Genomic DNA, 27,303 nt, shown 5'->3' with positions numbered 1-27,303 from the left:
GGATTTTGGAGTCTGGAAATGCATTTTCTGTCAAAATGGTAATGAAGTATTCTCTCAAAAAGGTGGTAGAGGCAATTAAGAAGGTTAATGTGATTGTGTGAATTGTCAGTTAGTATTTCTCTTCTTATATCCAGTGCATTCAGAGCTAGTAAAGATGAAATCCAGACTAGTTTGCCCTGATGTGAGAGCCTAACAAAATCTGAGTAAAGCCACAGTTGCAGTAGTACAAAACTGGGTTGGTTTGGTAAGTCTGGGACTATCCATTACTGTCTCTGTCACTGGTGGGAGAAGCTGGAACCATCACGGCCCTCTCAGCATCCTCCAGCAAGGTGGGAGCAGGACACAGTGGCAGAAACACCAGTGTTGTGTTTAGGTAGAAGAAACATATTAAAAGTATCTCTTTCATGTTGATGAAAGAACAGATGAGAGAAAAAATTCTCTCTGAGGCAGCTGCTTAATTACTGTTGGATACAGTGAGGTAGTTTATTAAATTAAGTTGTTAGTGGAAGTACTGTTAGGTTAGAAAGCGTTTTTTCCTCTGGAGCAGTAACTTCCAGCTTGTTTGTCTGAATTTTCCAGTGTCACCAAGTTTTGTGTGGCAAACTTAAGCCTGCTTGAAATCTGTCTGCTCCTCCTAAATGTTTCATTAACACCATAGGAGTAACTTGGGGCATCTCAGTCTTCAGTGGCCTCAAGCTGAGATCAACTGCTGCAAGGTATCTGACAGTGCTGTGGCTTCAGGCAAACGACCAAAAACATTCCCAGAAAGAAATTTATAATATGGGGTTTAAGATATTTGAGTAGGTCTTAGATTATTTGCAAACATGTTTGTCTTAGTTCATGAAATCAGGCAACTGGGTGAATCCAAATAATTAAATGAGTTTTAATTCTTGGTATTCTAAGAAAAAAATAACATGAGTTTGGTTTTAAGTATAAAGAACATAGTCTTGTAAGTCATTGAGAATGAAATTCCTGTGGTGGTTAAGACTGTTAGTAAAAGTTATAAAGAAACAGACAAAGCAGCAGATAGGCAACTTTGTGCTTTTCTTTGTGTGATGTTTTTCACAAAGTTAACTTAAAGATAAGAAAATGAAGTATGTATTTGAGCATGGTCTAGTGGAAGGTGTCCCTGCCCATGGCAGGCGGTGGAGCTGGATGAGCTTTAAGGTCCCTTCTGACTCAAACACTTCTGGGATTCTATGATGTGATCTTTAGATGGCTGGGTGGTTTGCTGTCTAGTTTAGTAATCCCTGTAAAAGTATAGTGTCTCTTCAGTAGTTGCTTTAGTTTAGTCAGACTTTAGGAAAAAGCACTCATGGTGTTTTGGGTGTGTGCTGTGGGTTCTGGACACGCAACATCTATCAGGGGAGGGATGTTCAGCATACAGCTTAGTGAGTCTGGGCAGGAAAATCAGTCTCTTAAATCTCTCTAAAACTAAAAACTAATTGAAACAAAGCACAAGTGCCTGTTTTCATATAAGATTTCCTTTTCCCTGCAGGAGTTTTTGGAAGATCACAGCAAAAGTGTAACTGAAGCAGAAGTGAGGGCCATGTGCTGTGTCTGGCACGTTTCTGGTGTTTGTGCAGCTGGTTTTGCCTACCAGCTTTGTCCTGCAGCTGAGTATAGAGGTGCATGTATGTAACTTCTTTTGCTGGCATTTTTAAAAACCAAAGCATAAACCCATTGGTAAATTATTTGAACTTGGTGTAAGCCGATATGCTGATTAAGTACTTTCCTCCTCTAAATTATTTCTATGAAAAATGTGTGAAATGTTTCTATGATTTTAATTCTATGGATTTAAAAATTATTTTGACAAATTTTTTTTCCCAAATAGACAACAATAAAACCCAAACCACTTAAGCCATCCCTCTCTTTGAGATTTCATTGCCCAGAGATGCAATTTTGCTTTGTTTATACATGAGGTTTGCCATGACCTTGTTGCAGCAAAAAGCAGCCGAGTGTGCTGGTACTATTCATTAAATGCAAGAGGATTAACATCCAGTTTATTTCCTCTAAAGCCACAGAACTATCAGGAAATAACTAAGCCTTAAAGTTTTAGGTTTGTAGAAATGATTTCCTCCTAATGCATGTACGTGGTGGGGGGGCAGTGGAGGAATTTCAGAATCCTGTTATGTAAAAGAGAGGCAGAGTCCTGGGAATTATGTTTAATGGCTTGTTTCATCCTTTATTACTCTAAAGAATTCCTCAAAAATCAGCTGACCAAAAGTACCAGGGAAGTATTTTTACCTCTGTTTGCTGCAACTGTTATCTCTCAGTAATTTCACTAATCTTCTTTTCATTGAGATTAGATTGGAAATGCTTTGGTGCAGGGAGGACTTGTTTGTGAAAATTGCTTGGGTGCCATCGAGGAAAAGTACCAGTAAGTAATCAAATGTGTTCCAGTGCTAAGCAATGTATTGAGAGATGTAGTGCCTTGGCTTTCCTTCTGGTTGACAGTGCTTCCTTAGAAGATGATGTTTGGAACGTGAACTTCAATGAATTGTATTTGGCATATTAAAAAAAAAAATACTCATAAGTTTGACAACAGAATTGCTGTGGTTTTCTTTCATAGCAAGTGTTCGTCCCTGTTTAAAAAAAAAAAATTAAAAAAAAAAACAAAAACGGTCTATCCCAGCCTATGCTATGATGATTCTATGGTTCTGTGACTTAAGATCTGACATACTCAGATGCCACTTATGTGTGTACTTTTTGTTTTAAATGGCAATAATATACCAGATATACAACTAAAATATTTTTAAAATGTATTCCCTACTAGATAAGGTGTGAACTGTGGATGGGTGTGTGCAGCTGGGGTTTAAACCGTGCAGAACAGCTGAGGTAATAGCTTGTGCTGTGTCCTCTTACACATTTTGAAAAAGGCAAATATTTATGTCCTTGACACACCTGGGTACTATTATTAAACCCTATTTAGTGGTTTATTTACAGGCAGCAGGAAAACAGTTTTACTCAATCTAGGCCTGAAGTATTGGTCATGTTGTGGAATTACGGACTACACAACTTGACTCTAAATTGCAGGCTTTCCTCTCTGCCCTAGTTACTCACTCTAAAAAAACCTAATCCTATGTATTTTATTTTGCTCTCTGTAGGTCAGCAGTGAGTAATTACTTTTCCGTGGTGAAGGTAGAGATGCTGGAAAAGTTTAATTAATGCTCATTAGGAGAAGCTGCTAGTACCTAAAGGAATTCATTAGGGCAGGATTCATAATGTTCATCAGGATAGCAAATAAATGCAGTGAAGTGAATGTTATTTACACTGTACTGTGTGATATATTTTTCTGTTCTGCAAAATGTTTCAGTATATGTGGGTCTTCCACAGCCAAGGATGTCTTTTAACCCCTTTAAAGGGTCCAGATTCAAAATGAAGTTCGGGTTTCTAGCATAAATCTCTTAAATCTCCTGTCACTTTGTCAATATGGAATTGAGGAACTTAGCAGAAAAGTTACGTATGTTGGCTCAGCCATAAGGTACCACACTGGGAGTGCTTTACTATGACTTCATTTGGGTGACTGAATGGCCTTATTCATTTAAATATTTCATGTTATCTTTCTGCCATAGTAAATAGCTTGCAAAAGGTGTTTGAGAGTGTGGTGACAACTTGTTTTGTGCCCCAGAGCCCTTCCGTGGTGCCAACAGCAGTGCAGAAATAACATCACCTGTAAGCTGACGTGCAGGGTCTTGAGTTGGAAATAACCTTGAACTTCCCTCCCAGAGCAGCCAGACAGCAGGTGAGATGCCCTGTGGCCACAGCTCAGGTTGGCCTTTGGTGTCTCCCCATTGGTGGACGTTAGTCAGATCTGGTGGGTTCAAGGTCTGCTCTGGGTTTATTTAAAATCAAGCTGTGGTTTGAACCTGAAGCTACAACTGTTTGTAAATCAGAGGTATTTTTATTGTTGAAACAATGTTCTTAGCACATTTTTTTAAAAAGTTATTTGCGCAGCTCTTTATTTCCAGCTGTTAGCTGTCTGACAGTGGAGCTGGCAGCTGCCTCGTAAAGAAGCATTGGAAGCATTCGTGTTACTCCAACAATTCCTTATCTGAAACACTGAGAATTGGAACTCTGTGGATACTGGAAAACTCTGTTACCGTGCTGTGATTTGCATAGCTTTAATAGATTTTGCAACAGTCAGATTTTAACACAAATTCTCTAACAAAATACAGGTGAGACAGGTGTGTCTGGTACGAAGCAGGAGGTTATTTACTTTCTCTGGCCTTTGCAGAGGGAGGGAACCTGAAATGAGGGAGCATGAAAACTGTTGTGTAGATGAGCCCCTGTTTAAACTGTGGTGTTAGACACTGCTTAAAATGGAGTTATTTTTATCAGACATTGGGGGCCGGTTGGGGGCAGTGGAGGATGGGATCTTCAGGGTATTCATTAACCTTTTCATCAGTCTGTATTTGTACACAAGTGTGGCTAGCGTATCCACAGGGAAGTTGCAAAGTATTCAGAACTACCAATTGTTCTCTCAGTGAAAAGTATATTAAAAATAGGCTAGTCTTCCATTCAGACATCAAAACCTGATCTCTGATGTGAAGTGTCATGCTGTAGGAATAGTAAAAAAGCTTTAACATGAGAAGTTCTTTCTGTGAGCTGTTTCTTACAGTGAGTGAAATGCAGCAAAAAGAAGGACTTGAGTCACTTTCTGCTTTATTGAATTATCTTTTGGGTGGCAGAAAATTTGTTTGAAATCTTTATTTATCTTTTGGCAAATATGTATGATTTTTTTCTATTTGAACTATGTTCTTAAGAGTTCTGCTGCTCTTCCTGGTGTGGGGCTGTGGAGGTGTTGAATATTAAGGAAATGGCAAAGACAGAAACTGTTTTCAAAAAAACCACCCAGTTCTTTGACAGAACTTGGTGTTATCTAAAGAATTTGAAATTGGGACATGAAAACTGAGTGCTTGCTTCAGAATACAGTGATCTGAAAAGATTCAGCATTCGTTGTTACCTGGCAGTCTGAGTTTTAAATGCCGAATGCAAGGCTTTTCTTGAATTCTAAATGCAAAGTGCAAGGCTTTTCTTATTTCATGAATAAGTGGAGATAAAAATAAAATCTGCTTTTTGAGGTAACAATGTGCATCTGGTTTAAACACAGAATTTAAGCAATGCCTGCAAACTTAGCTGGACCTCAGTGCTGTGGAAAATTATGTTGAGGAGCAGAGGAGATCTGGAATTTTGCTGTGCAAAGACTATTCTTAGTATATGCACACTATATGTGCATATCTAAGCATGCTGGACTTACACTGTTATTTTTTAAAGTAATGATGCAGTTGGCGCTCTTCAGTCACAGCCTGCTGGCACCCTAAACCTTCCGGGTGCCCTGTGCTGGGCAGGTGAGGATGTGCTGCACACACAACACAGCCTTGGCTTCACCTGATTGCTCTGACTGTCTCTGGGAAAGCCTCATTAAGTCTCTTAATAAGAATTTAAACTGGCAGGTAAATACAAGCTAATCTCTATTTCATCCCATAATTTATTTGAACAGCAGGATGTCTGTTTCCTTTTCATTGCTGTAGAGCTGCCAATGGGGACTGAACAATGAATTTGGAAATTTAAATGGATTTATTTAGTGACAATCAAGTGCTTGCTATGTTGTAATTACTGACTGATTCTGACTCGATATGAAGAGTAAAATTGAGAAGGATCTTGACTACGTTCCAGTTGCAGTTTTGTGAGGCGTTTAACGTGGTTAGGACAGGTGCCTACTGTCAGATTTGCCCAATGTAATTTTTATGTTTGTAGGTGCAGGATGGGTTTTCATCACCTAGCTGAATATTTTATTTCATTGGTCAGTTGATATATAACATATACTGTTATTCAGACAAAAATGTAACCTTTTTAAAACTCTTGCCTTCAGGTTCATGTGTGTCCTGGAAGTGAGGAGAAAAGGGAGTGTTTTGAAAAAGGACCAGCTGCTGTGGGTAACAAGCTCTGTGCTCTAGTGATTGTGGAGCATTTCAGAGACATTAGTGCAGAACTTACATGGTCAGACAAGGATGATAGGAAAGGAATGATGCAATAAATATAGGAACAAACTCCGTGCTGTTAGTTTGGGTGTTCCTGTTGGGGTGCACAGCCATAGCTGCCTTCTGGTTGATTGCGAATTGTGAGCAGAAATGGAATTTGGCTTTGCCTTCAAAGCTGTCTCTTTATTTGAAGTGCTTTCTTACAAGGATTCCATTTCTGTGTCATTCTTGAATTTTGCGAGCTCTTTAACGAAATACAAATGACTCCAGCATTTGGAGACAGCTCCATACAGGTGCTGGTTGGCAAGTTTCCCTAGTGGAATGCATTGCAGTCTGAATGCATTGAAACTTCTGTTATTGTAACTGAGGTCTCTTTCTCTCTCATGACCTAGACAACATTATTATTTTGCTTACAACATTCACCTTGTGCCAAACATGGTTGTGCAAACGTTAAGTTATAGAATTGCGTAATTGTTAAGGGTGGAAAAGACCTTTAAGGTCACCAAGTCTAGCCATCAACCAGCACCACAAAAACATGTCCTGAAGTGCTAAATCAACATGTTTTTTAAACACCTCCAGGGATGGTGACTCCGGCAGTTCCCTGGACAGTCTTAATTGAAACAACGCAACTGGTGCAAATTGATCACTGAATTTAATGACATATCAGCCAGACAGTTGTCACAGACATGTGCTGGGGAGCAGTTGCTTGCTGCCCTGTTCTCTAGACTTTGATTCTTGTTCACTGATGAAATGTTTATTTTGTCATTTTTTGTACTTGGAGAAGGGCTAGTAGGTATCTTTGAAGCTGGCCACAAGTGATTGTACCATTTGTACCCTGCAGGATTTTCTAAAATCAGATGGTTTAGGTTTTTGAAGTGTGTTAGTACATGGCTTGTGCTGAAAATCCTTGAGTGAAAATGAAGTTACTGTGGATTTGTTGCCTGTGCTCTTTTTCTTTGCTTTGAGTAGTTCTAGTTTATTGTATAGAGCAGTGGAAGAAGTTTGCTCTGAAGTTAAAAATAATTGGAAATACAGCTGTGGTGTTCCCTACGTGGAATGACCTCTCCATAGGTGAGGAAATACTAACATATGCCAGCTAGAGCTGAATTCGTTATGCAATTGACTACTGAAAGAGCAAGGTTTTTGTTAATGTTCAGTAAATTCCAATTATGAAAATCAAATTTATCATTTTAATGAATAGGTTATTTGCCCATTTTTAGTCTGCCAATCTCTTGATGCAGGTGATCTGAACACTTTATTGCAGAGTATTTCTTGAAAGAAGATTATCATGTTGCTGTTATAATTGGGGTGGTTGTGTGCATGGCCAGGAGTTGGACTTCATGATCCTTGTTGGTCCCTTCCAGCTCAGGATATTCTATGATTCTGTGAATTGGTTATTGATATGAAGGTTTATGTTTTCATAGCTGTTGGTTACCAGCTTCTTTTTCCACATACTGACGTCCTCTGTTGAGACACTTCTGTTGCTAACTACAGATAGATAAGAAAAAGAAATGCTGAGAAACAGATGTTGCAAGACCAAGTACCCAGCTGTGTGCTAACAAAATGAATCGCATGGTGATTAGTTAACAATTCCTTGGCAGAGGCATATGTAAAATAGTAAACACAGCATGCAGAAATAATAATATTAATTTAGACAGAAAAAGAAGAAATTTCTGAACATTAAACATTGGTAGCATCAGTTCAAGCACCTGTCTTCCTGAAGAGCTGACTGTATTGTGGTATGTCAAACCAAGGTCAGTCAAACTGATTTTAGAACTGGTTTTAGACATGTTTTTCTGCAACCTGGTGATGGGGAAGTGCATGGATTTTCAACTTAAATGCTGCATCAGTAATGAGGAGGAGTCTGTCACCTTCAGCTGGCTGGGTTTGTTAGAAACTCCAGTGACTGTCTGTGAATGAGCTGTGGCTGTCAGTAGGATCCTGCACCATTCCCAGGCATGCTTTGGAGATCATCAGTCAGCACCTCTGGTATATTTGTGCCAGGTTGGCTGCTGTGACCCAGGTTCCTGCAGGGAAGAGCTGTGATGGGATGTGCCAGCACTGCCTGGGCAAGTCCAGCATGCTTATACTTTATTGTAGCAGGGGTTCCTGTTGGGTAATAATTAGCATTGACTCCATAATTGCAGAAGGCTGATCAGTCGCTTTATTGTACTATACTATATTACACTATACTAAAACATATACTACTACTATACTATATAAAAACCTGTAACCCTTACAGTCAGTCCCGACACAGTGTGGCTCCAGTTGGTCAAATAAAATCAAAACACCATCACCAGAGTCCAATTAAGAAATCCTTCTTTGATAATCTCCATAACACATTCCACATGTACCAAACAATAGATGCAGCAAGTGAAGATTAAAATTGTTTCTCATTCTTTTCTCTGAGCTTTCTCACAGCTTCCCAGGAAGATCCTGGGGAGAGCTATCTCTCTCTGTGGAGGCTATGTGATTATTACCACACTACTTCACTAGAAAGCAGCTGGATCTCAGAGGCTGAGCAATGCCTCTATTGCTGGCATTCAGCTCCTCATGTGTGTACTCCTAGGAGAAAGCACTCTTTCATAGTTAATTGAAAATCCTGGGTTCCATAACTAAAAAATAAGTCTAATAAAATGAATAGTGATGAAATAATAGGATATCTTGTGCAAGCAGAAAGAGGAATTCCTTTCATTTTTAGTATTATGTGATGATTAACTGAACATGGAGGGAAATGGTCTTCTCTTACTTGATTACTTCAACAGCAGCCTGTGATAAAAATTGTAAACAGAAGCTTCCCTGCAAAACTGGGTTATAATAGAATTAGAGTTCATGCAGTGACACCAGAGGGATTCATGGGTGTGATAGATGAATGTCGATCAAAGTCACTGCTCTTTGTGGGATGCTGTGCTGCACACTGGTGTGCTCCTGGCCCTTGGCTGTTGCAGCAGGCTGAGCAAAGCATGCCTTGGTGTAGAATTGCCGTGCGAACTGTGTGAGTCAGGCACTGACATTAGTCATGGCTGGTGCACATCTGGAGTTCCAGTGATTACACTGACTGCCGGTGTTGTGCAGTGAGCACTGCGGGGACAGGGGAGGTTGTTTCCAATTGAACTGTGAGATATCGCTAATCAATACTTTTATGGGCTTGATTAGAGGAGTGCTGACCTGGCACATAGATCTTGGTGATTCCAGGTTCCTGAGAGTCCTTCAGAGTGTGGTGAGTCACAGCAGTGCAGTCTGCATCCTGAAGCATCAGCTGTCCCTTGGGAATGCTGCAGCTCACCCTGTAGCAGTGCTGGGATTTCCCAGGCTTCTTGGAAAGCCCGTTCCGTTTCAGGAAGCTCTAATTCCTTCAAAAATTCCTGCATAAAGGTTGCAGAATGACTCATGTTTGAAAGAGCAGGAATTGCTCCTTTACCGTTGTGCTCAGGGGGCCTCTGTCGTTGTGGGACCTTGGTGGGGGGGTGGTCTCATGGGAAAATGGCATTGAGAAGCCACTAAAATGCCCTTAGATAACATTGCTAATAGGAGTGATTTGTTACAAGAGGTACTACTTTGCAGGTAGTGCAAAGCAGTGATGTTCAGGATGGGGCTGGTATTTAAAAGCCCAGTTTGCTGTTTTGTAAATTAGTTTAAAGGTTCAACTGTGACAGTCCACACACTGCTGCTTGCTGACACAGTTAGAGGACACCTCTGCTGAGAAGATTTTATGTTTTCCATGGTGGATGGTCACCCCACAGGTTTGTCTGCTCAAAGGAGAGCAGGCATGCAGCATCTTTGACAATAGAGTATCTTTGTCAGACTTCTGCCCTGCCAAACTCCATACTGAAATAGGTTAGTGGGCCTAGAAATTATGCAGAGTGTAATTGCATATCTTGCTTCCTATGGAAAGCAGGCTAAAAATAAACCTGTCTGTGATTTGCATAAATTCTATTCTGATCTGAACACTCAAAAAAGGTCTTGGAATGTGAACATGGTACCCTTCTGTTGAGAAAGCAGTGCCAAGTCCCAAGTAGATTAAATGGCTTGTGTAACCGAGAGCAGCTGCAAGGACATTTTTCTTTGGGGATGTGACTGAAGTGTGTCATTCTGTAAGGCTGCATGCTGCTTAAGCAGTGAGATAGAGTATGTTAGACATACGTCGCTTCTGAGACATGATGCGCTCTCTGGACAGACAGAAGGATTGGCCAAACACTATGACAGATGTTTCTGCCAAACACTATGACAGGTTAACCTGCACAGGTGCCCTCTGTGTGGTCCCTTGTTGTGGTGTGATATGGAATAATATTAAATCTCAGTAAGTTTGAATTTGCGCATAAACTGGAGATTTCCAAAGGGAAGCATTAATATTAGAACAGTCTGGGGAGTCAAGTAACATTTTGTTCAGTTGGATATGTTAATTGTGCTTTCCAGACCAAATGGATTTGTTTGCTGTCTCAGTAAAGCATTTTCTCTAGTGTGAATAAATTAAAACCTCACATTGTAAATTTAAGGGAATGAATGGAAGATTATTTATAAATTGGGAAAAACAAGCCATAGTTAGCCCTAGGAAAATTATCTCCATTGTTCAGGTTACTTGTCTTTGTTTTGGTGCTCCATTTTTCAATTAAGAGCAGACTAAATGATTTATGTATTAAATTGGGTGCAGCCTAGGCTGACAAAACAGGATCCTAATGGATCTGGCTGAGTTTGCAGCTGCGACTGAATACGGGAGGGTCTGCTGAACCCTCACAGGAATTGAGTCTGGCAACCTGTGACAGCTACAGAGGACTCTTATCTCATGGCTGTAAGTGTCTGTATTCGACTTCACAGTGCAAGTTGTGCAGCGACAGATACAACTTACCCAGAATAGCCTCTGTAGTGTATTGAACTGCACCGTGATTAAAACTCAGCAAGGCCTTGAGTGCATTATTAAGAAGTTTTATTAAAGTGCTATTGTTAAAACAATTTTGTATTTTATTTTTTAAATGTGTCTGTGTTACAGGTTCTGATTGTTGTTTTGACCTTTTAGTGTGTTGTAACATCCTTTTAATATGTTTGAACCCATTGGTGTGTTGCCATACCAGCTCCATCACTTGCATGGTAGTTTGAATAGATCTCGATCAGGAAATGGCTTTAAGTTACACTGGGGGCAGGGTTTAGATTAGGTGTTGGGACATTTTTTTTTCATGGGAAGGGTTGTCAAGCTTTGGAACAGGCTCCCCAGGGAAGTGGTGGAGGCACTAGCCCTGAAAGCATTCTAAGAAACATATGGATGTGGCACTTGAGGACATGGTTTAGTGGTGAACATAGTGAGTGCTGGTTGATGGTTACCTGAGTCCATAATGAGGCCAGGATCCCTTTTCCCACATGGATCACTGGTCCACACTCCTGAAGTGGCCTGGATTTTCTTAGGGAGCTCCTCTCTTGCACAGGCTGAGTCCCAACTTGGATTCCTGCTATCATTACCTGGAAGGAAGACAGGGAGGTGTTGAGTGTGAGCATGCCATGGAGCCCTTGGTGGCCTGGGACACAAGCTGCCAGGCATTGTTGCTAGTCTCAGCCTTTCTCCTCAGAAATCCCAGGGCTGTGGGCCCCCTTCACTAAAGGAAAAAGCAGGCTTCTGCACAGGAATCCATCTATGCTTCTAGCCCACAACATTAGGAAGCTCCTGCTGACTGTGTTGGACATTCTCAAAATGATCTAGTCTGTTTTCTGTATAAGTTGTAATAATTTGAACCTCCTATCTTCTCCTTGTGCTGAGAGCATAGGTGTGTATTTGCCAGGTCACAATGAAGTACTTTCAGGTGAAGGATGGCAGGTACTGACGGCTGTATCACCACTGGGTCTTTCCAGCCTCTCCACATTTCATGAATGCAGTGATTCTTTTGCATGCTTGGAAATCATTCATTGTCCTCAGTGAATGCGCGTGTTCAGATCTGGAACTTAGGTGAAATCATTGTATGTTAACAGTTGCTGGGGAATATAATAAAGCTAATGTATTACACACTAATTCTAGCTTGGGTTTCCTAACACTGCATCTCTGATTTGTGGAGCTGAACGTTTCTTTAAATGGCTTTTGCTTAGTCACATCAAAAATCACTTAATCTCAGTGGGTGTATTGTCAGCCCAGTTTAATTGAACAGTAACTGTTTTCCACTTGATGAGCCCTGAGAATTCCTATTTTAGTTAGACTGTGAGTGAAGTCACGGAGCCGTTTTATAGCTCATAATGTGTGTTTCACTGGAATTTTCGTAGTCGGTGGCCTATGGCAGCCACAGTTTATGTAACATATACAGCTGAGCGGAGCCATTGGATACTCTGGGATTCTGTTCACATGTGTGAAATTCTGAATGTACGTGATGATACTCTGGTTACATTTCTCCTCTGCTGTGTTCTAAGTGAGAAAACAAAATTGCATCACAGTATGCAATATCTGGATTTTCACCCTGTGCTGTTCAAACTCCCCTGGGGAGGGGAGTGAGGAGACTTAGGGGGTGGAATTAAGGGGATCAACAGGAGATGGTGGCAGATCACTGTCAACTGGGCTGGGGGAGCTCCTCCCTGCCTGGTCCTTGAATTGTGGGGGCTGTTTTTTGGAGATGGAGATGCCCTGACTACATGCACTGGGACCCAGAAACCAACACTACCCCCAGCCACCTTTCTTCCCTTAATTTGTCTCCCTAATTCACAATGCTGTGTTTTACTGCAGTGGCACTTGAGCCTTTTTTTTTTTTTTTTTCCCTCTGCAGTCACTTAATTTTCCTCCCACTGTGCATATCCTCATCTAAACAGTTTTTTTTAATTAATTTGAATTAAAACTGAAAACAAGGGTTTTGTGCCTGTTCATCTGGCAGGACCTGAGTGCTATAAAGTGTATTATTCCTCTTGACTGGTCCCTGTGTTGCCAGTGTCATCCTTTAGAAGCAGCTCAGCAGCACAGCATACACCAACCCAACATTTATCAGGTCATTTTGGAGAGGCTAATACATGAGGTTTTCCTAAAAGCATTTGTGAAACAATGTAAAAGAAGCATGTTCACCTCCTGGGGGGAGAATAATCTGACTTTTGCCAGAGGTTGCCTAAAGCAGCCTTACTGTTACTTTATTTTTCTGCTTTCTAATGCACACCATTCTCTATGTGAATTTCCGTAATTTTTCCTCTGCCCACTATTTTCTCTGTTTTCCCTAGTCAATCCTGTCAGTCTTCAATTCAGTCATCTTGGTTTCACAGTATAGTGTAGTCTCTAAGCTTTTAATATTAGGATTAACCCGATATTGACGTATCCTTAGTAGCAGCTTTGCCTTTATTTTGTCTTTAAACTGTTGATATTTATTGAAAAGGGTTTATACACTTTTAAAATTTTAAACATGAAGAGGGAAAGATCAATGAGTAAATAAATTCTGTAATTCTACATCCAGAACAGATTCTCACATATTGTCTGGCTTTTCCAATGTGCAGTACTCTGAAAGTAGTTGATGAACAGGTCCATCTGCCTCAATGAAATATAAGCGTATTGATCTACCTAAGTGAAATATGCTGGGATTGCTGAAGTGCATATCTGGCTTTGACTAGGAGATGGATGCACATTTTAGCAGCAAAACATTTCTTTAATGTTGAGGAACTATCTTGTCTACAAAGAATGAAGTAATTTGCAGTAACAAATGGAAAATACTTTTCGTGCTGGAGATTACCCCATTTGTTTCCGTATTCCATGACATACTGTGCTCGTTATGCTGCAGGAAGCAAATCCAAAGTTTTATGAGGAACAGTTCATGCTGGTAAAATAGGGAATTGAGGTGGGGGCTGCAGAGTTGCTGTGCATTCCTGGGAAGGGGTTGGATGAAGAACTGCTTTACTGGGAATTGCTGTTGTGTGTGTAGCTGCTGGACAGCCATGAGGACAATGGTGTTTTCCTAATACTGCAAAATGCTTTTTGTGTGTTTGGAAGTAATTTTTAAGTAAATGACAGTGTTAAAGGAGGTGAGAAGTTGACTTCATTTGGAGCTCAGGACTTGTGTTTGGCACAGGATGTGCTGTTTGTTCAGAGGGTGTGCTGGGCTTTTTCTCTCCTTGCCTGGGTTTAAGGTGATTTTGTGTGTGTTTTGCTTAATCTGTGGACATCACTGACCTCTCTGAAGGGCTGATAGGTAATCTTGGTTCCATGTAGAAGTACTCATCGTGGCATGCTTTTGTTTGGAGGGAAAAGGGTGCAGATTGAAATTCAGTTTGCTGTTAGTGAGTGGTGGTTGCTGAGGTCAAGTTTGGGAGTAGAGAGCAAGGTGTGGAATACCCTCCCCTTGGCTAAACGGGAAGGGAAAGTATAAACTTGCCACAACCAAAACATGCAGCCAGCTTTGCAGAAGTGACACAAGGTTGGGAAAACTTGGCTAGTGGTGGGAGGGTTTTGATGGTTTGTGATTTTTTTCCAATTTGACATATATGTAAGTACAATAATTGGTTGGAGATGTAGGTGAATGGGCCTTGTATGAAGACTGCTGTGGGGTCTGTGATCTGTTTGAGGTGATCTCCTCAGCAACTTTGAGCTCACAGGCTTCAAAGGCTCCTGTCAGAAATGCTTCTGGGGCAGGTTTATGCATTTCATAACCTGTTGGTGATGTAATTTAACAGGAGCAGTTGTCTGTTCAGCCTTTTTCCCTGCTGTTGTGCTACACCAGCATCCATCTGCTGCTGCCCATCTCCTGCTCTAGGTTTGGAGACAAAGGTTGAGCTTTTCCCCTAAAGCCCTGAGTGTTCTGCTGTAGTACATAACTTAAATTTACCAAGGTCACTGAACCCTATTTACTGTGTTTTCTGGGAGACTGACAGGGTACAAAAGATTGGTTTGTACCCTCCTGTCTGAAGAATGAGGCAGTAATACAAGAGCTCAGTTATTCTTATTCTGAAGGGGCTGTGGTTCTCCAGTGATGTGACAGATTCACTAATGATACCTGACAGAAGTATTGCAAAGGAGTAATCATAAAAAAACCCAACTCCCTTCTATTACACAATGTTTTTAAGAAGGAAGTACTTTCTTTTTATAATTTGAAGAATGCAAGTTCCCAGGAGACAAAATATTGAATGCAGGTGACTAGTGAGTAGGTGTAAATTGAATGGAGACTACTTCAAAATACAGAGAATAGTTTCTTGTCTGTAGAAACTCTGGATTTTGGTAATAGGTTTTGTATTTTAATACTTTATATTGATTTTTCAGAGGGGGAGCGGTTGTTAGTCAGCTCTGCTTAAAACCATTGTGGCAGAAGAAATTCTTCCCTGTGATGGTGGTGAGGCCCCGGCACAGGGTGCCTAGAGAAGCTGTGGCTGCCCCATCTCTGGCAGCATTCAAGGCCAGGTTGGATAGGGCTTGGAGCAACCTGGGATAGTGGAAGGTGTCCCTGTCCATGGCAAGGGGTGAAACAAGATGAGCTTCAAGGTTCCTTTCTGACACAAACCATTCTGGGATTCTGTCATTTGATAGCACAAAATGGTATTTTCCATCATGGTTGTTGTATTTAAAACAGCCCAACTCTTACAACTGCATGCTTTTCCTGAAACTTCTATAGCAGTGAAACACAATTCTTGTGAGAGCCTGCTTTACAAATTATTCTAATTTGTTCTTTTTTCTTTCTAAGGAAAAGTCATCAACAAGGACTTGCGCCACTATCTGAGCCTTCAGTTCCAGAAGGGCTCGATAGACCACAAACTCCAGCAAGTGATCAGAGACAATCTCTATTTGAGAACCATCCCTTGTAAGTATGTAAAGATCAGCCTCATCTATTCCTGCTAACTCCCACGTAATTTGTGAATTTAAAATGCCTTGTCTCTTAATCAGATTTAGAGTTTTACCTCATAGCAGAGACTTCTGCCTTTGCTACAGTAGTTTCACATCTGAAGTTGCCATGAATTGGTGCAGCCAGTATGGACTGAAAACCAGCAAAAACTTGAGAATTCAAAGTTCAGAGTGTTTCAATAATATGTGTATTACTCTTCACAAGTTTGTCAGTAGTTGTTAGAATGACCCCAGCCACCACAAGAAATAAATCTCGGCATGATCAAGCAGTGCCAAAACATCCTGAATTTTGTCAATGTGTTGGGGCTTTTTTCTTCACAAAGAGCAAACTGAGACCTTGAGTGTCAAGTGCATTTCGCAGAGCAGGGCAGCTGGAAGGAGGGGCTGGGTGCAGAAGGGGTGGCAGTGGCAGAATGTACAGGTAGACTGCTCATTGTGAGAAGACTGATTAAAAAGGCTCATCGTTGACTGAATATTCATTGCACTAAAAACTTACTTTGTTAAGTAACATTTTTGTATCTACAGGAATTCTGCTGTCTTCTCTTTGGGCAAACGTGAGAGTTTGTGGCTTTCTTAAACTGCATTTCACTATTACTAGCTTTTATTTACCAGCTCCTTTTCATGCTGCTGCCTGAAAAAATGATACATGATTTTGAAATACTATTAGGTTGTAGGCAGTAATGAATAGTAATGAATCAGTGAAGTCCTTTCAGGAGATCTTTATTTAAGCTGTTGTTACTATGGGAGGCCTGTTTTCATAGACAAAACACTTTGAGAACCTCTGCATTAGCACAGCAATTTACTGATAAGTTTTACCTACAGCCAGGGGTTGGAGTGTGGCTGACTTACACTCTGAATTATAGGTTGAAAAATAAATTCTGTGCCAAGTTATGGATTTGGTGGCCCAAAAATCAAATGTGCTTAGTCATGGTGACCTCATTGCAAATTAGAGAATTGTTGCTGTTGTAAACAGGGAAAGATGCAGCACCCTCATAGCTGAGTTAAAATAAAATATCACAGCTGTTCCAAGAATCCCAGACTGGGTTTGCATGGCCCAGGTGGCATCAGCTGCCACAAAAGTTGTTTTTAGTTCACTGACCATAAGAAAGAATTCTCTCTTAATTGCCACCTCACCCAGCTGCTTCTCTCCTCCTCCCCCAGTACCAGAACTGTTGTTCCTGTGTAATTTGCTGGCTAAGTTTTTATACATTATTGTTCACTTGCTCACCAGTTGTTTTAACTCTTACTGGAGTGACATCGTCTTTGTATAAAGATTTGAAAAGACATTGTTTTTACCGAACTATTCAGCAGGCAGCATTTGATATCAAGCAGCACTTAAATATCTTACAAGAATGTTTTTTCTGTCTTTGCAGGCACTACAAGGGCTCCCAGAGATGGGGAGGTCCCTGGGGTAGACTATAATTTCATTCCTGTTGAGCAGTTTAAAGCATTGGAAGAAAGTGGAGCCTTACTAGAAAGTGGAACATATGATGGTATGTCAGTGATGTTTAATGGAATGGGAATAAGGACTCAGTACTTGTGTCCAGGATCTTAGTCCAAGTGTAGCTCCCTGTGGTACAGTTTTCCTGCCTCACTTGATGGTCATGACAGTAGCAGAGAGACAATAGTTAATCTATTTTTGTGAATAGGAGGAGCGATCTTGTTCTAAAGCTTTCTAATAATCCGCAGATTGTCCTTTCAACGACTCTTAATCCCACCAGATTATTTTCACCATTGCATTTTTGGGAAGCATTCTGAAAAGGTTTATTTGTGCCTGGTACAAATTTAAGAGAATCTAGTCAATTTTCTGTACACCTCAGAGAACAGAGCCATATTCTTCTCTCAGGTGCTCCTCAAAAGGACAGAAGGCAAGAGAAATTCTGACCTAGCAGGGAAACAAAAGCATTTCTTATTTAAAAGTTGAACAGCACTAGACCAGATGGTCCAAATCTGTAGGAAAGTTGGGTTTGTTACATGTGGTGATGAAAAACATTGTAATGAAGATGGTGAAAAAAGAAAAGAAGATGTCAAAAGTAAACAATCCTTGTGAAATGCTCTGTGCCTCCTGTTTTCTGTATCCCACACTCTCTGTTAATATTGTCCCGTTTCTGGAAATCTCCTAAGCAAATTTAGGCTAAACTAGTAGTTTGGTTTTCTTTTTATTCCTGAGCTGCACTTTATCTGGCTGTCCCCTCTCTGAACCTTGCTCTTGCTTGATATTTGAAGAAGGGTTTTCTTTCTATACATATTTACATGGTCAAAACCATATCCAGGCACCAAAAGTTACCCCAGCAGGAATTCTGGGAAGATCCCTTGCTTTGTGCTCAATTCCCTAAAAAAATCATATGAGCAGTCAGGAGAGAGGTCAATGGCTGAAATTCTTTCCCAGAAAACAGCAGATGATTCCTTTGTGCTTTAGATTAAAATATTGAAGAAAAAAATCTGTTCCTTTTTCTGAAGTGAAAATATCAACATATTGATACAAAGATGTTGATATGAAGCCATATCAACATCTTCGTTTTGCAAGCGTATTGTCAGTAGAAAATTGGAAGTGTTAAAAATCAATTACTTGTTAACTAGTTTTATGGAAATAAGTAACTTGTTTCTCCGTAAAATTAATTGGCTTTTTGACTTCAGTATTTCTGTTGCTCCATATCAGTATTTTTCTTTAGAAAACTTGTAGCAGAATAAAAATTTTCAGGTAACCTCTTGTTTTCTGACAACTAGTGCTACATTAGCAAGAAGTCAGTGTATGAATAAACAGGCTTTGACTGTTGGTTGGGTTTTGGTAGAGCTGGTGTCTTCTTTGAGGCTTTAAAATTTCACCAAAATACATTTGCATGGGCACTAAACTGGTAACAGCCACTGCTAGTGCCTTCAGCAGTATCAGTGCTTCAGTGATCATGATTTCTGTCTCATTTTCAGGTAATTTTTATGGTACTCCAAAGCCTCCAGCAGAGCCCAGCCCCTTTCAGGCTGATCCAGTGGATCAAGTTCTTTTTGACAATGATTTTGATACTGAATCGCAGAGGAAAAGAACCACATCTGTCAGCAAAATGCAAAGGATGGAAAGTTCTCTCCCTGAAGAGGAGGAAGAGGAGGAAAAGGAAGCAGTTAATGGCAGTGGAGGGATAGGTTGGTTGACAAGGGGAGAAATTCCCTGATATGAATGGATAAGGACTGTACAAATAACATTCATGCTTCCTTAGTTTTGGTGAAGTATGAAGGCAGTTTCTGTTCAGGCTTGTGCTTCTATTTGATTTTGAGATGACCTTTTGAAAAGAACCAGCTGTTCTCCCAGCCAGATGTGCAGTTGCATCATAAAATGCACTGCTTGGTCAAGAACATGTGGTGCTGGATATGGGCCAGTTACACAAGTGGGAAGGAAAAGTTTGTCCACTCTTGAAATAACAGAATCCTTCACAGAGTAAAATTCATACCCTGCAAATGTTACTGTTGAATTTTGAGGCTTCTACTGAATTTCTACACAGGAGATTTTAAGGAAGTGATTGGTTGAAGGGGCAATGTTGGCTCATACTGTAAATTTTTCAGATGATTTTCCATGGGGGAGCAATCACACAACCTGAAACCACCCAAGGAGGAGCTTGTGGAGAGAAATAAAGCCAAGTGTGTTGAGGCTGGAGTGGTGTCCAGCAGGACCTTTCTGGGATTGGCAAAATGCCCTTTTCCTGTCATGGTTACTCATCTGGAGGGGGGAGAATTGATGGTGGAGAGGAACTGTCACATTGCATTTGCAGCTGATCCCATGTGTGACTACTTAGGACAGAGCTATACTGACCAGACCTGACCTAATCTTATCATCTTTAGGGCTAGCAACACCACAGAAGGGCCAATGGTCAGGCTGCTGGTAGGGTGAAGGTCACGGACATCATCATGTCACAGAGGGTATCAAGCATAACCTTGGTTCTGAAGGGTAGAGGCTTCTATTTAAAAGTTTCCTGCAGGAATTTTTGGGATATTTTTTTCTAGTTGTGGCTTGTAGGAAGGTGTTGTTTACTTTATTGGCAGTTTGGGTCTTCTCTACATTTCCTTCTGATTCTTTGAGGAATATTAGTAGGATTTTTTTGGATTATTTTATGGCATTACAAACACTGTTCTCTCTTTAGAAATGGCAAAAGAGCGTAGTCAACTTGGATTTCTGCCAGTGTTGATTTTTCAGAGTAGGCTCAGACACATAATACAAGGTTAATCTGTTTGGCAGGGGAAGAGCAGAGTTCAGTCTTTTCAAGTCAGCTTTTCAAAGTTCACAGTTGAAAAAAAAAGTGAAAAATTGCACATCACATACAGGGACGTGTTTGACATCCACTCGTAGCCAGATTAAGAGGGTGGTTCTTTGTGAGAAACAACATAAGCATCTGACAAACACTTTCCCTGAACAACTGCAGAAAACAAAGAAAAACATTCAGATTCTCCTGACTGGATGAAACCTGTTCCCAGCTACAACCAGACAAGCAGCAACATGGACTTCAGAAATTATTTGTCGAGGGATGAGACCCTGGAACCACTACCCAAGAACTGGGAAATGGCCTACACGGACACTGGCATGATCTACTTCATCGAGTGAGTAACTTGCTCCTTGGAGGAGAGAAGTGCTGGTGGCTGCAGTCTGGAAAGCTTGCTTTTTCACCTCTCTTCTCTTACTGCTTCTATGTCTTTATGTAATTTACTATTTTTCTACTGTTACATTCCTTACTCATAGTCTTCAATGTTGCACGCTCAGTACAATTGCCATTGTGCAGGAAGACCTTATGCAAAGTCAGTTTGTTTATTCTAAATTTTGTATCTCACAAATACAAAGTTGGCTGGGTATTGCTAAGTGAAGTGTGACATGGAAACTTTCTGTATGTCAAATTTCTCTGAAATTTGAGAACTTGTTTAGCTTCTCTGCTTGTATTCCTTGGCTGGGAATGGATGTTTCAAAATACAAATAACTTAGATGAAAGCCCAGGTTAGGAAAGTAGCTCATGTGTGCACATGTAAAACTGCTTCATTTATGAGTTCTAAGGCAAAAATGAAACAGAAACCTTCCTGAGAGTTTAGCATATGAGGAGGCTAAAAATATTTTTTTTCCTATTAGGTAGGAACAGCTGCTGTTCCCGTATGTGCTTTTAGGGGCTGGGGGGAGGATTTGTGCCTCTAACACTTCCCGTGTGGCCTGGAGAGTCTCTAATGTGCTGGTGCCTTTTCTTTTTAGTATTTTATGATGTGACTGAGGCACAAATAAAGGTTGTGTTTTCTGAAGTCTACAGTTTCCTACAACAGTAAATACTTGAAGGAAAGTTTCTTCAGTGTGAGGGAGTTCTCTTACTGGCATGTGTTCTGCTCCACAGTCACAACACCAAGACAACCACATGGCTTGATCCCCGGCTCTGTAAGAAGGCCAAAGCTCCTGAAGATTGTGAAGATGGAGGTGAGATGCATTTGCCACCCGTCACTGATAAATGTATGAGTTATGAATACAGTCCATTACTTCTGTGGTAGAAGCTTCTCTCTGGTAGATGTGACTCTGGAGCTGGCAGTGTAGTGCTGAGCGTCCCCTGTTTGGTGGCAATAGGAATTTACATAAGACTGAGAAAGTCCATGGTGTATTTTCCCTGGAGTAGTAGAATCTGGCCAAACTTAGGTTTATCTGCATTGTTGAGCAGAATATGAGATGTTTTGTTCCAGTAAGAGTCATTCTTAAGGAGAAAGATGCACATGAGTGATGATCTCACTGGAAACTGTTGTATAGGTGGCATATGGCAGAAAGAGAAGGTCCATAAGTAACAGAATATAGGAATAACAAAGAAGGTATGGCAACATACATATTGCTAATGATAACTATTGCATGTGACATAGTATTTGAATGCAAAAGCTAAGGGAACAATCTGACTGATTTAAATTTCTTCAAGACTTCCAGGTCAGTAGCCTCCAGGCAATTTCTGCAACCATTTCCTACACAGTTGGGCAATTCAGTCTGCTAGAAAAGAGTATCAGGTAGGTCTGTCTTCAGCAAATGCCTGACATGTTACAAAAGCTGAAGCAGGCTCAGAATGACCTGATATCCTCCAAAATTGTCCAACCTAACAGCCATGTATCCATAATGAAGCCAGCTGGAGCAATGGCATACTGCTGCTTATTAAACATACATGCAGCTCTTTAAACAGAGATGCAGGATATTCAAATGAACACCACCTAAATTAAGAGACCCACTGGGTCTTTAGTCAGAGCAATACTGGTATTAGTAATTGGTAACATGCTAGGGGAATTCCTGTTATTGTCAAACTTAGGTCAGCCTCAAACACGATTGCTGGACAGATTTATCCTTAAAATGTCTGGCTGACTATGTTAATTATTCTAATATTTAAATTTCCATGGTCAAGATAACTAGAACAAATAACTTGATAAGCTGACCTCTGTGGTAACTGCTTATTACCTTCAGTCAGTCATGAGGTGCTGGCATCCTCTTACCAGATGCTGAATTTGACATGAAAAGAAGCCTTTTGCATGTAATTTTCAGTATAAACAGGTCTTTAAGTTTATTATATGTTTAAAGTGGTGTGATTTCATTGAATACAAGTCTCATAATTTATTGCAAGAAAGAGTAAGAGTTGCAGGGGTTCAGATTCCCTGGAACAGGCTTTTACCTTTCATTAGGAAAGAAAATGGGACCTTTATTATCCTCATATTTTTCATGAGCCTAGGTGTTCTTTAATGAAAACTCTGATATTTGTGGGTAGATTTCCCCTGTAATGGAGAATTTGGTCTTTCTGATTGCAGAACTTCCTTATGGATGGGAGAAAATAGAAGACCCTCAATATGGGACATACTACGTTGAGTAAGTGCTAATTATTGATTTGGCATACATTAAAATTGAGCATGAAATTCTGAAGTCCCTAATCCCCAGGAAGCAGAGATTGTAATGCAGTGAAAAGCCAGGTTGGACAAGGCTTGGAGCAATCTGGTCTGGTATCCATGTTCATGGCAGGGGGTGGAACTGACGGGCTTTAAGGTTCCTTCCAGTCCCAACCATTCTGTGATTCTGTGAAACTATTAACTATATCCAAGAAAAACAGTTCTAGGGTCGCAAACTTGTGGCACAAACTTCTGGTAGCACTGGCATGTGGGAAAATTCACAGTGTGACCTTAAAGACTTAAGCACTGTTTTTCATTTGGTGAAGGAAAGCAAGTTGCAACCAAAATAATTTATAGATGGAATTGAGCTGATATCATTTTTCTTAGCTTAACAAGAGCAGAGTCACTTAAGAGTGGCATCTGATAACATTAAAAGAGTAAAAATAAATTGTAGATCATTTCTGTCTTCAAAGAGCCAAGTCAATAATCACTAAACTGCTGCAGGAGCTCTTTTGAATCTCCCTCAGGCCAGAGGAAATGCAATCTCTCCTTAACCATGGAGAAGAAAAATAGTAGAATTGAAAATGTAGCTTCAGAGAACAAGCAAACATTTTTCACTTTGCAAAGCCAAGGTATTTGAATTATGCTCAAATTTGTTGGTTTTCTCCTTCTATGCTGTACTTCTCTATCATCTACTAGGGAAAAGGTGATGCCTGAGTTTGGAAACAGTATAGGTAGATGGGTCAGATCTAAACTATTACAACTCTACCTGGTGATTAAAGGGAGTAAAATTTTATTTGCCTCAAAGTAAGTAAGCTGCTGAAAGAATGAGCATACTTTCAGTATTGGTTATAAGAGTTTTTTGTTCATTTTTCCAGAGCATTCATCTGACATAATAAAAAATAGTGTTTATAGATGTATTTTTTTGGATTGTCATTTTTGGGAAGTAGTCAGAATGTTTTCTTCTGAAATCCTGATGACCTACCTTTTGTATGCCTGCAGTCATATTAACCAGAAAACTCAGTTTGAAAATCCAGTATTGGAAGCCAAAAGGAAAAAACAGCTAGGACAGACTGATGCTGGCCCTTCCAAATCAGGTGAATATTGTGTTCTTTGTCATATATATCTTTATTTACAAGTGTGCTTTATAAAAACCCAATTCTGGAAATCATCAAGGCATCAGCCTTGTTTTTTTGCTTGCCATTACAGTGTTACCCTCTGAGATCTTTTGGGTTTTTTGAAGGATTTTTTTAATGTTAAAATGGAATTGGGGCACTAAGACTGCTTTTAAATAATTTTGGTTGTTCTGAAGCTGGTTGTCATAAACAGCTTTGGAATATATGGAGGGTTAGAAGAGCCATCTGGAAGTGCAGGTAAAGCCAGACCTGGAGTTTTTATGCTTTTGATCTAGTTTAAGCTTGATATTCGAGGATAAAATTTGGGAATTCAAGGTGGGAGGTTTGCAGTCTGTTCAGAAAAACTATTTTCCATTCACTGAATTCAGCTGGAAAATGAGTGTAGCACTTTCCTGTCTGTTAGTTTATCATTTAAAAGTGCTTCAGAAGCTGACCAACAATAAACAAATAATTAACCTTTGTGGCACCTTAAAAATAAACAAAAAACGTACCAGAATTAACCCTGGTTTCCTGTTCTCCCATCTCTGTATTCCATAATTCCGAAGGACCGGGGAGGTCTGTCTTCACTCGAGATCCATCCCAGCTTACTGGAGCACTTATAAGGACATCCCTGAAAAAAAGTACCATGGGATTTGGCTTCACAATCATTGGAGGGGACAGGCCTGACGAGTTTCTCCAGGTGAAGAATGTGTTAAAAGATGGACCCGCTGCACAAGATGGAAGAATTGCTCCAGGTCAAGTATTGTTTCTGAAAACTTCCACTTCCTGGGGTACTTTGGAGAACGCAGCTTGATGCACAGGAGGTTGGACGACTCAATCCACAGCCTCACTAAATTAAATATTTTCATATTTGTAAAAGATCTGTGCAGAGCAGGGCCTGAAAAGGAAAAGAAACAGCATTCTAGATAAAAACTTACTTTAAGGGCACTTCTGAAGGTTTCAGAATTTCTGCTTTAGCAAAGACACTTGTCTTCATGTTTATTCATAGAATGGTGTCCTTCTCTGTAAGTGAAGTAAAAATAGTGTGTTTGAATCCTGGTCTGTTTTGCCTTGTTGCTGCCAAAAACCATGACACTGATTATTAAAACTACAAAAAGCCCACAGCAGGGGTGAGGAGGCAAAGTTGTGTGAGCTGGGCAAGTGAGGAGAGATGAGGGATGAGTAGCCATGAAGACTTGTGCATTTTTTGATGGTTTTTATATGTGTCATTAAGTTACCTATAACCTTACCCTAACCTCTGGTTTGCATATTAGAAAGGGCAAAATGCTTCTTAACGTATAACATAAACTCTTACTCTTCAAATGAATAAAATAATTCATACTTTGAGTGATAAATATTATTTACTTATGAAATGGAACAATTTCCTGTTTTGTTGCTGGTATATTGTTTGAATTTTTTTGTATGTGGTTCATTTTCCACCCCTGCAAAAATGAAAACCATCCTGCAGAACTGTTGGAGTAAAAAGATGTGCAACTATTCTGATTGTAGTTCATGGAATAAGAGCAATCCTGTTTTACTGATGCCTGGCAGTAAAGGGATTGGCTAGTTTGTAGGCTATATACACGTGCAAAGTACCGCACTTGCAAAGTTTCACATCAAAATTATGAAAACACAAAACAAGGTTTTGGGATCTGAAGCCCATGTAACTTCATTTTGAAAATGTATTCTTAGCCACGTGTGGCAGCAGTGTAAGAGTATGGAGCATGTGTGTGTGCAATCCTAGCTTAAGTTCAGCCAGTCCTAAAATAAACACAGGGCCAAACACATCAGATTTATTCTGCATTGGGTTTAGAATACTATGCAATATGAATTAAACTAGAAGTCATCTGCTTGCTGTAGTGTGCGTGCTCTGCTTCATCTCCCGTGGCTGTACGGTATCATTTTTTAAATCTGCTGCAGATTAAATTTTATATCTTTAGTGCATTATGTCCTGAGATGAAATAGAATAAATGTGAAGAGGAAATCATTTATGCTTTCTGGCAATATTAGCCATGAGATAATATCCCCGATACTAGTTATTAATTTGAAGACAGCACTGTGATTTCCTCAAGGTAAGCTTTTATTGAAGATTTCGCTTCTGTTTTTGACACCATCAAAATTTCTTTTGTAACAGGCGATGTCATCGTGGACATAAATGGAAGCTGTGTCCTTGGCCATACCCATGCAGATGTTGTCCAAATGTTTCAGCTCATTCCCATCAATCAGTATGTGAACATGACTTTGTGTCGTGGATACCCTCTTCCTGATGACAGTGAAGACCCCGTGGTGGATATCGTGACGGCCACACCTGTCATTAATGGCCCGCCGGTGGCCAAGGGAGATGCTTCCGTGTCCAGCCAAGATTTAGTAGCAGCAACAGTTGGGTTGGACCAGAATGGGAAAGTGTTGGTCAACGGTCGCCTGAACGGCCCTTCTGTGGATTCAGCTGAGCAGAGGGTTTCCTTTGCCTCCTCAGGAGGCTCTCAGCCAGAGCTGGTCACCATCCCTCTGGTCAAAGGGCCTAAAGGCTTTGGGTTTGCCATTGCAGACAGTCCCACAGGCCAGAAGGTGAAGATGATTTTGGACAGCCAGTGGTGCCAAGGCCTACAGAAAGGGGATGTCATCAAGGAGATTTGCCATCAGAATGTGCAGAGCTTGACCCACTTGCAGGTGGTGGAGGTGCTCAAGCAGTTTCCTGTAGGAGCAGAGGTGCCCCTGCTTATCTTAAGAGGAGGTACAGACAAAATTGCAGTTGTCATATTGGTTATAAGCTTTTAAAAGTCCAGTTTTAGTGTGATATCTAAATCATGTCCAGTCTTGACAGCTAGGCAGCAGTTCATTCTATCTCTGAGCCATTAGGTTCTTAGTTTAATTTATAACCCCCTTATATGTTGTAAGTTTGATTTAGGGTGATAGTGTGTTGCTAGGGTTTTGTTAGAAGTTTTAGTTAGGTTTTTCTTTGGGGTTTTTATCCTCAACAATTATATGGTGATATGTTTATGCACTATCTCTTCCAAGTCTCTGGGGAGTGCTAAAGCAAACACATGGTTTCCGGTGTAATGCAAAGTATATACTGAATTTTGTGAGGTTCTCCAAATATATTCCAATAACGTGTCTGTAATGAACAGGGGATTGCAGGAGATGGGAAGAAGCATTAGCAAAGAGGTGGAGCTGGGAGGTGGGAATAGCAGAAAAAATTCAGATTTTTTCTTTGCATATTCATAACTCTTCCTTGATTGTCAGTCACAGACCAGAATACATCTTCTCCCCAAAACCTGTAGTAGATGGTGTGTCTTTCAAAGGAAGCTGAATCTGAATGGATTATGAGGCAGCTCATGACTGCTTTGCATCTCTTCAGGCTTTATTGTAACCCTGACTTCAGCTACTGGCATTTGCAAAAATCTCCAGATCTTTTTCTGTATAAATACTACTATTCCTTAATCAGCTAAGGAAATAATTAGATTCCTTTGTGGCAAGTGAAATTCCTTCAGACAAATTTGTAAGTCTCCTTATCCCATGAACTGAGGGGTGACTTGGTTGACCAGCTTCTAGCAGAAAGATAAATAGATATTTTTCA

General features: G+C 40.3%; 1 protein-coding gene across 5 annotated transcripts in view; it reads left to right on the top strand.

Annotated features, from left to right (window-relative positions):
• The window catches only part of MAGI3 (membrane associated guanylate kinase, WW and PDZ domain containing 3), a 55,586-nt gene that overhangs the window by 8,917 nt on the left and 19,366 nt on the right, over positions 1-27,303 (top strand). For 2 of the 5 annotated variants that reach the window (XM_077789098.2, XM_021539518.4), the window contains exons 2-10: positions 15,599-15,715; positions 17,130-17,249; positions 18,682-18,891; positions 20,163-20,337; positions 21,108-21,187; positions 22,537-22,594; positions 23,614-23,708; positions 24,293-24,481; positions 25,861-26,460. In XM_077789098.2, coding sequence (XP_077645224.2) covers positions 15,599-15,715; positions 17,130-17,249; positions 18,682-18,891; positions 20,163-20,337; positions 21,108-21,187; positions 22,537-22,594; positions 23,614-23,708; positions 24,293-24,481; positions 25,861-26,460 — 1,644 coding nt within the window. Of the gene's footprint in view, positions 1-244; positions 2,381-15,598; positions 15,716-17,129; positions 17,250-18,681; positions 18,892-20,162; positions 20,338-21,107; positions 21,188-22,536; positions 22,595-23,613; positions 23,709-24,292; positions 24,482-25,860; positions 26,461-27,303 lie in introns of those variants that run through there. The other 3 variants (XM_085561038.1, XM_085561037.1, XM_085561036.1) reach the window with 3 other exon arrangements.

Source organism: Lonchura striata, chromosome 26 (assembly GCF_050655825.1).
Source record: "Lonchura striata isolate lonStrDom1 chromosome 26, ASM5065582v1, whole genome shotgun sequence".
NCBI classification, from domain to species: domain Eukaryota; kingdom Metazoa; phylum Chordata; class Aves; order Passeriformes; family Estrildidae; genus Lonchura; species Lonchura striata.
This window is presented reverse-complemented; position numbering and strand designations above follow the sequence as displayed.